The sequence below is a fragment of the Doryrhamphus excisus genome, linkage group LG5 (assembly GCF_037039965.1).
Source record: "Doryrhamphus excisus strain RoL-2023G ecotype Guam linkage group LG5, RoL_Dexc_Guam_v1.1, whole genome shotgun sequence".
NCBI classification, from domain to species: Eukaryota; Metazoa; Chordata; class Actinopteri; order Syngnathiformes; family Syngnathidae; genus Doryrhamphus; species Doryrhamphus excisus.
Window position 1 is genome coordinate 20,245,280 of NC_136361.1, and position 15,916 is coordinate 20,261,195.

At 40.7% G+C, this 15,916-nt stretch overlaps 1 protein-coding gene across 35 annotated transcripts in view; it reads right to left on the reverse strand.

Annotated features, from left to right (window-relative positions):
• Positions 1–15,916, reverse strand: part of rims2a (regulating synaptic membrane exocytosis 2a) — a 111,284-nt gene that overhangs the window by 21,875 nt on the left and 73,493 nt on the right. For 13 of the 35 annotated variants that reach the window (XM_078790876.1, XM_078790888.1, XM_078790877.1 and 10 more), the window contains 9 exons: positions 14,850–15,003; positions 14,727–14,750; positions 13,535–13,603; positions 13,320–13,458; positions 11,417–11,533; positions 9,130–9,315; positions 6,652–6,758; positions 6,428–6,460; positions 1,172–1,272 (listed from right to left, as the gene is read on the reverse strand). In XM_078790876.1, coding sequence (XP_078647002.1) covers positions 1,172–1,272; positions 6,428–6,460; positions 6,652–6,758; positions 9,130–9,315; positions 11,417–11,533; positions 13,320–13,458; positions 13,535–13,603; positions 14,727–14,750; positions 14,850–15,003 — 930 coding nt within the window. Of the gene's footprint in view, positions 1–1,171; positions 1,273–2,423; positions 2,448–6,427; positions 6,461–6,651; positions 6,759–9,129; positions 9,316–11,416; positions 11,534–12,052; positions 12,119–13,319; positions 13,459–13,534; positions 13,604–14,726; positions 14,751–14,849; positions 15,004–15,916 lie in introns of those variants that run through there. The other 22 variants (XM_078790882.1, XM_078790878.1, XM_078790896.1 and 19 more) reach the window with 9 other exon arrangements.

Below are 15,916 nucleotides of genomic sequence, written 5' to 3' on the forward strand. Positions count from 1 at the left end.
CGATAGAAAGACAACAGACTCAGGCCAAGGTCTCCACAAATGCACGGAGTAGTAAACACTTAACTCTGCAAGCTCTCAATGCCACATTCCTTGACGTTAATAGAAGTCAGGAGAAAGTTCATCCCATCAACTAAAGACATTTTGACATTTTTCTTCAATGTGAAAAATTCAAGTACCTTGAATTATTTTACATTTTATTTTCATTTAATTTTATATTTTACAGTTTTGTTGTTTTTTTTACTAAATAAAACATTTTGACATTTGCCTTCAATGTGAAAAAATCAAGTGCCTTTATAATATTTCTTGAATTATTTTACACTTTATTTTCATTTAATTTAATTTTATATTTTACAGTTTTGTTGTTGTTTTTTTTTACTAAATAAGACATTTTGACATTTGCCTTCAATGTGAAAAATTCAAGTGCCTTTATAATATTTCTTGAATTATTTTACACTTTATTTTCATTTAATTTAATTTTATATTTTACAGTTTTGTTGTTTTTTTTTTACTAAATAAGACATTTTGACATTTGCCTTCAATGTGAAAAATTCAAGTGCCTTTATATATTTCTTGAATTATTTTTTATTTTATTTTCATTTTATTTTATATTTTACAGTTTTGTTGATTTTTTTACTAAATAAAACATTTTGACATTTGCCTTCAATATGCAAAATTAAAGTGCCTTTATAATATTTCTTGAATTATTTTACATTTTATTTTCATTTAATTTATTTTATATTTTACAGTTTTGTTTTGTTATTTTACTAAATAAGACATTTTGACATTTGCCTTCAATGTGAAAAAATTCAAGTGCCTTTATAATATTTCTTGAATTATTTTACATTTTATTTTATATTTTACAGTTTTGTGGCAACATAGAAAACTTTGCCCCTTATGGCGGTGTGCCACAAATACACAAATAAAACTTTTTTTTTTTTTACCCTTGCTCGTAAACACATTGCTAATTTAGCGAGTATTGCGACCGTTTTAGATTGTGTTTTTCTGCTAATAAATGTAGCAACGTGTTCTGGTCTCATTAGACACTTTTGGAGACTCTAGCGTGAAAGCACGTTCTTGGCAACAATTAGTCGATGCTGCTGTGAAATTTGATTATATCAGCTCAAAACCCCCCCTACACAAATGCTCAACCGTCCATCATTTTATGTTTTACCTTGTGGTAGTCCTGCTCAAGTCGTGAATCGGAGCCAGCTCCCTGCTTGTACTTGTTCATCTTCATCTTCATCTGTCTCGTCCTCTCCTCCATGTCCATACCTGAGCAGAGAATGACACATTTCATACAGAAATCCAGTATTGAGTAAAATACCTGCATGTGTGGGGAAATATTATATATACAGTAGCGAGACACAAGTTTCTGCTGTGCTATATAAAAAGGACAGATCGTGGGGGGTGGGGGGATGGGGGGGGGGGGTGAATGGTCTGCCTGGTCAGCAACAATATACTTGAGAAACAATCTCTTGTCGGGTATCTGGTCTTCATAGAGAGCATTGACCCGTCGTGTTTACATCAGGCCTATAGTTTATTACACAAATGCACACGTGCTCACACACACACACACACACACAGAAAAAAAGCTAATAAATGGAAAGCAAAGAGATGCACATTGATTATTCTCATACAATTTTAAATTCTAAAATTACATTTTAATTAACACATTATAATGGGACTGTCCATACAGTACATACAGCCAATGGCATCCGAACTCGCGGCTTTCTGGTCTTACTGGACACTTTTGGAGACTAACATGAAGGCAGGTAGTCTCAATCCCTCATTTTTCACAGTTAATTAGTTCCGGACTCAACCATAATCAGTGATAATCTGATCACCCTGATGGTCACCTTTGAATTAAAAAAATATTTGTGCAAAATAAAATAATTTTCTAACCAATTTGCATGTTAAAATAAAGACTCACTCGTTCTGTTTTAGGTTATGAATGAAAACCTGCAAGAAAATATCCCATTTTGGTATATTTCATGACAGCAGGGCAGCACTGTTAACTGAAATACTATTTCTGTTATAATTTATTGATTAATTACTGTACAAAATGCTGTAACTTATTGACGTGTGATTATTTATTTTGATAAATGCTTCATTTGCTAAGAAGGTAAGCAAACCACGTACATTGCAAGCCACTTAGCATGCACAGAAGAAAGATTTATTTTTTTGCAGGCTTCTGTCATAAACCAATAAATAAAACTGTGTAAAAGTTAAAACGGTTAAAAGTGCAGAAAAAAAAATCATCCAAAAACAAGAAGCCACAAGCATCACGAGTGTAAATCGTGAGTAAAGCGTACAAGACAAGTGAGTTGATCGGAAGTGGGTGGGAAGGGCAAACCAGGAGGATTCTTGGTGTAACAAAAGAGGAAGCGGAATTAGAGAAGAAAGACGATGAACATAAGACAGACCTGAGTTCGTCCCACTATGTGAGGCCGTGTCTTCTGGGTTCACATCCAGAATGGACAGACACAGACAGAGGAGAGGAAGATGGGTGTGAGAGGGAGGATGTAAGGTGGGATTGGGGTGAAGACAGAGAGAAGGCAACACAGAAAAAAAGGGGATATGGGGATAGGGAGTGAAGGATTAGGGGAAGGGGGACACAACACAACAATACGACACAACAATGACAAAGCGATAGTCAAACAGCAAACACAGAAGACTCAAACAAAAACACCAACACAAAAATTCCACCATGGGCAAAGTGAAAAGTCAAACATCGAGATGTGAGGCCTGATGAGGCTGAGGTAGAGGCTGAGATTGTCATTATTAGAAACTAGGGACGACGAGGGGGGGATTGAGGAAGGATGAGGATCTGTGCTTGAAAAGGAAAAAAAGGTATGTCATAATCAAGACATGTTAAAGCGCTGAACCGGAAAGCTGAGCTCTGTGGACTCGGAGGAGCAGGAGAACGGCGGGTAGCAGGAGAGGTCAACAATAAAGTCTTTATAGGCCAACTTTGTACAGACTGGAAAATAGCTTTAAAAAGAATAAATCAAATGCAAACATGGAGCTAGAATCAGGAAAGCACACCAAAGAGCACACAAGTAGAAATAAAGCGTACAAACAAGGAAGTCAAACATTTAGTATCCTTTCACACAATTTCTCCATTCCATCCTCCCTTGCAGCAATACTAGAATATTCTGACAAATATTTTCCTTGCCTCCACTGCATAAATAATATCCAGTGCGGCTGTCTAAGCAAGCACTTGACTTCTTATTCTTCCATTCCAACCTCCTTGGTGCCACAACCTGTGTGTCATCTAAAGCTAATTCTGGAGATAATTTATCCTACGCTTAATTAGTTCACAATTCAGGTCAATGACGGCTCGTCATGTGAATTATTAGGAAACTATGTGACTTAGCTTCATCTCTGTGTGGCTGCTGACATCGCATAGACGGTCTAATAAGTGTGTCTTCATTGACCTCATTGATTGGTAGAAGATACTGACAGTGACTTACAGTTGAACCTTGGTTAGTGTCCGCACTGGTTAGCATGTTTTTTTTTTTGTCAAATATTTACACCAAAATTTAGTCTCAGAGTGAGTCCATATGTATTCTTAACATATATATATAGTGATACATACAGTATATGGTGTTGGAATTGTGCTACTGCTGAGGTCAGAATGAAGATACAAAAGAGCGTCAATTCTGTGTGAGTGTGTGGGGACAATCCACTGTGCTTCCGTCTGCCGCCATAACACAAAGGTACAAAAAAATGCACAAAAAAATGTAATGTAAATAACAACCAGGTCAAAACTGGGCGGTGGTGGTGGTTGATCTCGCTGCCACATTGTGTCTTTAAGGACAGTCATCAAAAATCACTTATTGAAAGTAACATTATTATCATTATTATTTATCCCTTTCATTCAACATGTAGTTATATATGTATGTGTGCAATGAAAACAATTGTTTTATTCATTCATTTTCTACCGCTTATCCTCGAAGGGGTCGCGGGTATGCTGGAGCCTATCCCAGCTGTCTTGGGGCAAGAGGCGGGGTACACCCTGGATTGGTGGCCAGCCAATCACAGGGCACATATAGACAAACAACCATTCACACTCACATTCATACCTATGGACAATTTGGAGTCGCTAATTAACCTAGCATGTTTTTGGAATGTGTGAGGAAACCGGAGTACCCGGCAGAAACCCACGCATGCATGAGGAGAACATGCAAACTCCCCACAGAGATGGCCGAGGGTGGAATTGAACCCAGATTTCCGAGCTGTGAAGCCTGCACGCTAACCACTCGGCCGATGTGCAGCCCCTTCATGTCACACTATAATTGTAAAAGCATAGGAACATGTTTTATGTTAACATTTTTGGCTTATTTCTTATGGGAATGAATGACTGACTCAGACCTTCTGGAACAAATTAATGACGCTAACCAAGGTTTCACTGTATCTAGACATGTAAAGTACTGTGTCTTTTGGTTTTAGGACAACAACTCAACAGCTACTGATAAATATAATGTAAAATAGAAGGTGAAGTGTATGAAATCATGTGTGTAAAACAACAAATGAAGAGTGTTGTGGCACCATAACGTCGTAGTGTTGTACTGTCAATACACATAATTCATAGGAATTAGTTAAAGCTTAAGTATCTTAATGTGATTCTGTTGTAAGACATAAGATTATAGCCATTAGGTATAAAATATCATATCCAACCATACAGACCAGCCATCCAGAGAGGCAAGAGAGAGTCAAACTAAATCCATCCGGAATGTCGCCATTTTCAAGACTATATCAGTATCCAATAATTCTGCTGCATCATAACACATAGATCTACATCTGGCATGACTCGTTCCAAAGCAATCCACACAAGTTGTCAACAGAAGAACATGATGTCACTTTTATAGAATATGATTTGGTCTGGATGACAATACTCTATGAAAGTGACAGAAGGTTTGGAAAAGAGGCAGAATGCACACCCAGACCAACAAACCTGTGATACAGAGGGAGGGGTGTGTCCCTCCATTAGACAGCGAGCCATTTAGCCCCCGCTGCTGGTCCTCCCATGTTACTTCTACAATAAGGCACACACATATAACAATAACTGAGGCATGGGTTACTATGAATTACTATGATTCAGGTTGTAGGGTACAAACATACACACACACAGTGTATATATAATCCAAAAACAAAACAACAATATATTTGACCCAGTTTCAAAGCCATGAACAGACCTAAAAAATAAAATAATTAACTTACAAAACCAGCAATAGATCAAATAATATTCCCCCACTCTATATATGTGCACGTGGCTGTCAAAAAAACTGAAGTACAAACAAAAAAGAAACAGTGTGCGCGCCTGCCTCTTCAGCACCACAACAATGGACAGCTCCCATGTAATCTAGAAGACTGGTGCGCCATCTGCTGGTCACTCACTGTAATGATGTCTTGGCTTTTTAAATAGCATGACCCGATTTAGAATTTCCGTGGTAAAATATTTTATATTCCAAAAATCAATATGTATTTTATCATAATTATTATATCCAACATTAGTTTTGTGTGTGTTCAGTAATCCAGGTCAAATAGTTTTCCATTTCATAATAAGATGAAAATGAGGGACTCCTATTAAAGAAGAGGGCACAGATTAAGGCTAGGATGCCGTATGGGAGCAAGAGCGGAATAGAGCAGCAGAGATCACAATGACAGTGCTCTGTCCACATTAAATTCAAATTCAACTGCACACGCATAAAGCACTCTCGTTTAATCACATTAAAGCTGCTGCTGCTGCACAAGGAACGTAAAACCACTCAGAGTAGCAACGTATAAAGAATGCCACACATCCAATCCGCCTTCATTAGAGAGCAAACACACACAACCACACATGGACTTGCCTTTCCTGCCATTTACGGGTGCGCCTTGCATCTTTTCAGTGCAGTATGCTACTAGTAGAAACAAAAGGAGGCTGTAACTTCCAAACTAAAGAGACAATACTAATATTAAACACAAAAGACAATATTTTTGCATGAAGAAGACTTTTGATCATTATTCTGTTGTTGGCATTGGGATGGTAGTGATAGTAGTGATAGTAGTGTAGTGTGAAAAGGTCCAGACAGTGAAAGTACTATTTAAATACTATGACATAGGTACAGAAGGAAGGATAGGTGGAGTTTGGTTGCCAAATAGAAGACACGGAAAGCTCTGATGTACTCACACAAACCACAAAAGAGTATCTTTGACAGGTTTTCTATGTTTTTGTAACATTTGTCCCTGAACTGAGCAGACCAAGTATCTAAACACAACGGCTAATCAGACTCAAGACAAAGACATGCTAGTAGAAAGACCACTATGTCAAACATATCTGCAACAGTGAGAGAGTGAGGTCCGTGAACCCGGCCCATCATCATTGCAGACAGGGTTTTGGTGTTCAGAATGAAGACTAAACCCTTTACATACAGGTACAGACCTTCACAAGGCTCTGTTCCTTCGTCTCCATCTTCTACGAGAGAAATGGAAAGGGAACTGTGTATGTTATGAATGGAAAACAAGTCAAGACTAACCAAAACCTCTTTGCACAACTGCAGTACCATTCAGACACCAAAACAAGTAACACTCAGAATCATTTCTCGTCTTTGTTTCTGACAGTGATGAAGCACGTAATAAATATAACAAAACACCACCATGACTTACTTCCGTCTTTCCCTATGGATGGAAGCTGTGGGAGCTGTCGACCTCGTCTGCCCGACATTGGAGTACTGGTTGGACTGGTCTGGACTGATCCACTACGAGGGTGAGCCCTATGTGACACAAAGTGGTTGAAAAGTGTTAAGTCACAAATCAGTGGAGAAGTGGATGCAGCTTCTGGCGTGTTGCACCCACATAAAACCTGTTTAACTTGCAGCTGACTTAAGAAGAAAATGTCAAAAATAAATCTAAAAAACTAACACATTTAATATACTCTATCATATAACTCCAAATATTTAATTTGACCAAACTAGAATAACTGTGACTTCAGTCTTTTTGTATTCCTAAACAATGAAGTTTGGCACATGACATGGGAGTGAGGGGTCTCATCAACTGTTGGGAACTGAGCTGCAACAAAAGAGGCGTGGAAACGCATGTGCAGTCAGTCATCAAGCTGCAAGAAGAAAAATGTTCAATGCAGAATTAGCAGACCGTTGGCACCATGCGTTCGGACCGTCTCCATAAGGACAAATCAGAAAGGAAAACAAACATAGGATGTTGTCGTAGAAATAGAATGCGTCAGTTGATGTTAGCAACAAAACAAAAAGAAAATCAGCCCAACACTGCTATACTCTCACAAAAGTATGAGCAGTGCGTTCCAAAATAAAAATGAACCAGCACCGTACCAGGGTGTCGGGATTTTCGTGCTTTGGGCATGGAAGGAATGCAGCATCAGTGCTTTTGTGGACAAAACAGAAATGGGCAAGGTGAGTGGGGTGGGGGTGAAATAAGGAAAAGGGAGCAGGTACTGGAATTGTGTGTGTTAGCTGATGTGGTTTTCCTGATTTATCTATGTTAGTGAGGTGAGTTGGGTCGGGGTGTTTGAGAAGTCATGAGAAAGGGTTCAATTTTAGAGGAACAAATGTTTTAGTCAGGCAAATATTTGAGTGGAGGTAGAGCTGCACTGAAATCCTTGTCGTTCATTTAGGACCCCTGGGTCATCGGGTTGATTGAAAACTGTACTTTTTCAAATTTGACTATTAATCTGTAAAATTTGTATAAAATCTACATTGCTGAAGACCAAAAATTGCATGAATGCACTGTTGGATCATAAGCTTCAAAATGCAAATATAAGAAATTAGAGTGAGACAAAATGAGAGTAATGCAAACAAGCATTGAAGTGAAATAGGCTGTTCAAGGTTAAGACCATAAAATCCTTTAAAAGCCAAATCTTGGCAAAAATGGGGATTCAATGTCAGGTTATAACACTGTCAGGATCTCTTGATGGCAAAGACAAAAATAGCTTTCTCTCTTTGAACGCAGTCGGACTGAATATTGAACTCTCGCAGCACGCCATTGGCTGTCCATCAGGACACAACATGATCCTTGGCTCCAATTGGCTTCCAAAATGACATAACATTTTTTTTTTCCTTCAATGGAACAGTGGAGCTTCGGGATGTGCATGGGCGTCAAATGGTGCTCATGTATAGCTGTTACACGGGGGTCAACGCCATGACTGATGGACCTCATTTGTGTGGTAATGACTATGCTGACATTGCAGTTCACAATGACATCCTGTTTATACTGTTATTCTGTATATTTTTTATTTTCATATTTTGTATTTTTCATTTTTTTTAATAGATGTGTATGCACCTACTATACCAAAACAAATTCCTAGTATGTGTTTGATCATACATGGCAATAAACCTTTTCTGATTCTGATTCTGATTCTGATCCATCCATCCATTTTTCTACACTTATCCGGGTCCGGGTCATGGGGGCAGCAGTCTCAGTAGGGAAGCCTAGACTTCCCGGTCCCCGACCACCTCCTCCAGCTCCACCGGGAGGACACCAAGGCGTTCCCAGGCCAGCGTGTCCTAGGTCTGCCCCGGGGCTTTTTCCCGGCTGGGCATGCCCATAACACCTCACTAGGGAGGCATCCGGACTAGATGCCCGAGCCACCTCACATTTCACAATGGACTAACCTCACTCTTTTGGACCATTCTGGAAGAACATTTGGGTCCGGATGTATACGTATCCCAGTTCCAGACAGTGGATGCCCTCAGTGAAGCCACCTTCATTCCCATGAGCCTCCTAGAAACACTGGCATCAAGCGTGCCAAAATATTTGAGGTATGGTCTTAAAAGTTTTAATCAGCTGATGAACCGCCTATTTCATTTTAATGGTTACTTGCAATAAAGTGCTTATTCAAGATTTTTTTTTTTTTTGGTTTCACTCCCATTTCTTTTTTGTGCATTTTGAAGCTCTACTTAGTGTATGGTGGTCTAAAAGCTACTTAAACGCCTACAAAGCGATGACTAGTATACTCTAGTATACTAGTATACTTTTAAAAAAAAACATCTGTATCAGAAATGTTTAAGTTTCTCATTCCAGAGCGAACATCCCTCAGGGAAGTAACTGGCTAACAAAGGTAGGAGCCTGAAATGATGCTGAGTTGGTTGACGACTCCAATCTGGGTCACACCTCGTCAAGGCAGGTGAGGGAGGGGCCGACCTCCCAGATGGTAGAGATGGCATGGACCTCATCATCGATGAGTCGTGGGGGCGTTCAGTAGAGCGTGAACGGGATGCATGGCGCTCTATTGTGGGCCGCTGGTCCGCAGACCGGGATCTGCTGTGATACTCGTGCCTATCCATGGCTCCGTGGCTCCTACAGAGGTTATTGAGAGATAGGCAGGAACTCAGTGGGGCCCCACGGGGCAGGGACAGGAGGCTGGAAGGGAGGCCAGTGTGGATGATAACAGGTGACCTCCTATAGGTGCATGTGTTTAAGGACCCCAGCGGTGTTTTGGGCTCGTGTTTAAAGACCACACCTGTGTTTTTGCCTGCTGTTATCCATTCACTAGCGGTTTTTATGTGCGACTTTACAAAGAATCATCACAAACATCAACATTAAATGGTATTAAACACACTTCCATACTGTACTTGTTTTTAAAACATTAAATCTTACCAGGCATTTGGAATAAATGTATCTAAAGCATACGCAAAAATACAAGTGCGGTCCTTTAAAGCTTACATTTATAAAATCAGATGATTCAGCAACTCAGAAGAACAATTGGCTTTGAGTTGACAATAAAAAATGTCAGCATCTACAATACCTTAGTGGACATGAAATATAATCTATATGCAATTGTGTAGAATTAAACCTCTCTGAGTAGCTGAATTATTAAATTAGGTATTGTACTAAAAGGAACCCGTAGTGAGAGATAACTGTGAGTTGTGCTGGGCGTGGTCTCATTCCGGTGAGTGTTTATGTGCAGTTTTTTTGAGGTGCAGTGCAGAAAAGTGTATTTTTATACTGCATCTGGCTGGAGTTAGTAAGTGTTAAGGCACACAAAGTACATATACAATCTTTGACAAGGAACTGTAAAAAAAAAAAAAAAAAAAAAAAGAATCAAAGCATTTATCAATCATACAAAATGATGAAATAAATCAAATGCACGAATCTAAAGAATCACAAAAATCACGTTACACATTATATACTTTTGGTCATGTGTCCAAAAGCACTGGAGTTATGAGCATGCATACTGTAAAGCCATTTGCATAAATAATCATTTTAAAAGAAAATTTAAAAAGTAAATAATAGTGCAAAAAATTAACATTTCAAGCCCTGCAGAGGAGAATTTAGTCTAAAATAAATGCCTTAAAAACATATTTCCATCATTAGCTCATTAGCACCATTGAAGAAATCAAGCAATCATTATTTGCAATAGCACACAATGATTAGTTGTTGTGCTCATATAAATACAAAAGTACCATTCCCTCGTCGCTCCCGCATTGAGGCGATATCACGGAAAGGCAAATGTTTACATTTACCAATTTCTGTCAACATACAGCATCCACACGACTGTTTCCTTGTTATGTTCCTTCATTTCTCTTCAAGCTTCTTTGCTGCATTTAAACAGCCCGAATGCTGTGAATGCCAAACTGTATCGAGACGAAGAGCAGACAGCATTACTGCGTTGCTTAGTAAATAACACTTTTCTTTCTCCGATGCTTTAAAAGGAAACGGGACACAGAGCTCCGGTTAATGGCTATCTCTTCTATAGGCTGAGCCTGATTTGGAGTCCAGCTGAGCCTTGGGGAAATTTTTATGACACTTTAATAAAGACAGCCAGACTCTTTGGAAGAGTACTGAGAACTCATCACTTTCCCACCCCAGAGGAGAAGCAGAGAGGCACAAGTGTAATTTCTGACTGAAAGCCAGATGGCAAAAGATTGAGGGGTCATTTACAGTGTTTCTGGGAAAGGGAGCATCTGAGATATTTCATTTTATCGGAGCACTGGGGCACTGGCACGGGTCCTAGAGGTGTATTGGTGTTATCAGCCCGACTCACATTCTGGCCAGACACCAGAACTTAAAGGGCAGCCATATTTAACACAGCCATTGTCAAAGCAGTGCATCTTCGATACCAGAGTGTTGCCAATAGCATGTAAAAAAAAAAAAAGGACAACACTAAGAACCATTGCTTACACAATGTACGTAAATGGGCGAACATAAACAAGGACGTCACTAAACAACTGCTCTACAGTTATACGACGGACAGCAGCAACACAAATAGCTCTGAGCCTCAGACCACAAGCAGAGAGGCGGTTGTGTACCACACGTCTACACAATTCCAGAGCAGTGATGTCTCCTTGGCAGAAACCGATATCAAACACGATATCATTTTCTGGCATCACAGTCACAGAAAAAAAAAAAATGGAGACGTCAACATGGCGGATGATGCAGCGGCGCTGCATGTCAATACCTCTCGAAGTCATAGTCAGAAGAGTAGGTGCCCTCAGAATAGGCACGGGACATCCTAGTGGAACGCAGTAACCTAACCGCTTCCTCACGGCAGATTGGGTACACACGGTGGTTGCGGCTGGCAAGAAATATCACAGCTTGTCAGCATTGGTTGTTTACCCCCCCTAACCCCCCCCCCACCCATCCCCACACACAAGGGATAGCAACAACAAAATCTACCTGGGAAGGTAGAAACAAACTTTGAATGAACCTCTAATGTTCCCTATAAACACGCTCAAGTGAATGCATCATGAACTTCAAAATGGCTAACCTGAAAATGATCACTTTAAGGACCGCGTGGTCACTTAATGAAGGGAAATGATGATGAAATCCAGACTATGAAATGCTGATAATGATGATGATCGTATGGTCGCTTATGTTTTTTTGAGCAATCCCATCAATTAAAGGGAAAGTAAATTTTTTTATTTAAAGAAAAATACATCGACAAAAGCTAATCTGGATACCGACTTGGATCATAGCAGCAATAACAGAGATACTGTAATAAAAGAAAACATGCCATACGGTTTGAAGTGTTTTAGGAGTATTTGGGCTGGAATGTGCAGGGCGGGGCTTCATGCAAGCTCAGGTTAACATCTACCTGGGTTCCTTTTGAGGAGCATCACTAGGCTGATTATGTCTGGGTCGAGGAAGGGTGAGAAAATGGCTGCGACCACATAGAGGGAGGACAGAAGACAGAGATGGATCTAAGATGGTGTGAAGGAAGGTGGGGGTGGGGGGGAGAGAGGGCTGGAGATGGACAAAATCACAGGCAAGCTGCTCCAACAATGAGGAAATCAAAGGTGAGATTCTAACATATTTCCAAATGTTGCACGGCACCTTCAGAAGTTTCTTAAAACGTTCCTCAAAAGGGAAAAAGGAGCAGTTGAAATGTTCCTGCGTGGTTGTAGCATTACTGTACACAACAGAAGATGCTTCACTGAACACCTCACCAAAGGTACTACAACAAAAGTACTCGACCCAAATCTGTATCATATAGACACACACACCCCCCCCCAGACATTCATGATTTACAGTATCTTCACGAAATTAAACTTATTGAGCTATTCCATCATTTGAAACTTCTTAAATAATAGAATGCTGTCAATAGAAAACGCTGATTTAGCAGGGTTTCAGACAATTTAGATAAAAGTGTTTTCGATGCCCGACACTGATTTAGAGGGAGCTTCAGAGAAATACTAACTTTAATTGGACGAGGGAAAGTAGCTACGGTCAGACCGTGCCAGGAAAATAGACACTTGGAGGGTGCGTTCGCACTTGTAGTCCAGACTTAAAATTCCTGTGGAGTCGTTTAGTTAGCTTTCACACGTCAGCAGGCCAAATAATTAAACATACGCATAATTTGGACCGCAATCTGAATGTGTTTCTATGAAGAATATTTTGACTAAGAGGATGTAAATTAAAAAAGATGACAAAAAGTTCTTCCGGACTGAGAGCCATCTTTCTGTTTGGTCCGGTCCTGGGTTCAGCGGACTGTGGTCCGACTTTACCAAAGTCTACAAGCAGAGCAAACTGATTACAGTTCTTTTTAAAAACAACAAAAATTATAAACGCAACATCCCATCTCTCACAAGCTGAACTCAAAGATCTAAAGCTTTTTCGATGTACACAAAAGGCCCGTCTTTGTCAAATATTGCTCATAAATCTGTTGAAATCTGTGCTAGCAAGCCTTGTGGTCAGCCCAAGGCACAAAGCTTAGGCTGGCCACAATAAAAGGCCACATCAGTGTATTTTTACCTTTCAAATGGTAATGGAATACAAAGAAACACAACCACAAACAAACCAGCAAATGAAAACAAACAAAAGCATACACAGGTCATCCCAGCATTATACTAATCGGTAGTCACCTTGAGGGTGGGGGGACGCTGGGGGACCGTGAACGTGCTCTATGTATTTCTGCAGACCGAGAGCAGTGGTTCGAAGACATCACCTGTTCTGGGACAGACAAAGTGGAGCTCTGGAAGTCTCTTCCGTTTGGCCGGTAGTCTGTTAGAACATCAGAGAGGAAAGTAGTCAGCACACCAAAGACGGCTTTAGTTTGACCATAGTTATTAGTTATTACCTGTTATGACCCCGACCCCGTCTTCACAATCATAGTCTGAGATCTCTCCGTCACTTATCCTCTGCGATCCTTTGAGATAAAGATAAAGAGAAGTTGACAAATGAAACAAAGAAAAAGTAAATTGTATTACTTCATACTTCATTACACATACTGCATGTTTTGTTGGTACACTGACCCTTCTTATTGGCTATTGGCTTATTGGCTATCATCAGCAAAGTGCATTTTCTATACCACTTATCCTCACTAGGATCATGGGTATGCTGGAGCCTATCCCAGCTGTCTTCGCGCGAGACACGGGGTACACCCTGGACTGGTTGCCAGCCAATCACAGGGCACATATAGACAAACAACCATTCACACTCACATTCATATCTATGGACAGGGAGAAATAATAAAAATCATAATAATAAAAATGTATTTGGTGCACAATAAGGTGCTATACTTCCGGAATTCATTTTCTACGTGGGGGTGCTGGAGCCTATCCCAGCTGTCTTCGTGCAGGAGGCGGGGTACACCCTGGACTGGTCGCCAGCCAATCACAGGGCACATATAGACAAACAACCATTCACACTCACAATTTGGAGTCGCCAATTAACCTAGCATGTTTTTGGAATGTGGGAGGAAACCGAAGGAGGACATGCAAACTCCACGCAGAGATGCCCAAGCGGAGAATCGAACCCAGGTGTTTTTGATTTCCTGACTGTGCTTACATGCTAACCACTCTGCTATATAGTATATTGGAACATAGTCACATAAAAAACACAAATATTACCAACAAACAAAGAGCACAATGAGACAGTACTATGCTTTAAATTTTAAAGGGAGCTCTTAATAAGGGTTAATATCACAGAGGAAAAGGAAGTGGTTTATATTTGTCAGGACTGGCACATTGGAATTTCATAAGTGTCATAGCACAACATTAGAATGAGGGCTCAGTGCAGTTTTGTAGGAAAAGTTGCGGCTTGCAGGTTGGGACAGTAGGGGACCTGCGTCTGCTACCCTGAGTGGATTTCTAACGAGCGGTGTAAGTAAGACACCGGCTCATCCCACTGAAAAACGTAAGGGAGCAGACACATGCCTCCTTAATGGACGGGAGGTCGAGAATAAAGCCACAAGAATGCATCATTCAAGAGGACAGCAGACACTCAAATGCACCACAGAAAGGCTCTGCTTGGGAGTGCAGGACCTTTACCTGAGTATGAATACGAGCCTTTGTCTGTAAAAGCAAAAGCAGCACGGTCGATGCGACACCCAGGACATATGGGGGTTGGATTTTAAATTCAATTCACAGGGCTTTATGACAAATAATACTTACTCTGCAGGCGCCGTGTTGGGCTTTCTCCATGGAGCTGCCTACGCTGTGTGTTTGGGGAGGAACGAGGGAGCGGGATGGAGGACACGTCATGCGTCTGTAGCTTGTACCAGTGAGGCTCGTCATCCAGAAGAGCTGTCTCCAGCTCAATCAGGATCTGGCAATAGGAAAAGACACAGTGTTTTAGACTCATGAACCATTCATTCATTCATGTTCTACCGCTGATCCTCATGAGGGTTGTGGGGGGTTTTCGGACAAGAGGCGGAGTACACCCTGGACTGGTCTCCAGCCAATCCCAGGGCACATATAGACAAACAACCATTCACACTCACATTCATACCTATGGACAATTTGGAGTCGCCAATTAACCTAGCATGTTTTTGGAATGTGGGAGGAAACCGAAGTACCCGGAGAAAACCCATGCAAACTCCACACAGAGATGGCCGAGGGTGGATTTGAACCCGGGTCTCTGAGATGTGAGGCCTGCGCGCTAACCACTCGTCCACCGTGCAGTCTTTCGAATGTCATACAAACTATCCATGTCAGAAAAGGGAACTGAGTTTTTAAATGTACACCATTGTACAACAGAAATACACTATTGTATGTAGGCAAAAGTATTAGTATACATTTAGCCATTCACCAACATTCATTCATTCATTTTGTACCGCTTTTCCTCATGAGGGTCGCGAAGGGTGCTGGAGCCTATCCCAGCTGTCTTTGGGCGAGAGGCGGGGTACACCCTGGACTGGTGGCCAGCCAATTACAGGGCACATATAGACAAACAACCATTCACACTCACATTCATACCTATGGACAATTTGGAGTCGCCAATTAACCTAGCATGTTTTTGGAATGTGGGAGGAAACCGGAGTACCCGGAGAACATGCAAACTCCACACAGAGATGGCCGAGGATGGAATTGAACTCGGGTCTCCTAGCTGTGAGGCCTGCGTGCTAACCACTCAACACCGTGCGGCCTTTCAAATGTTGGACAAACTATCCATGTCAGAAAAGGGAATTGAATTTTTGAATGTAAAACAGAAATACACTATTGTATGTAATCAAAAGTAT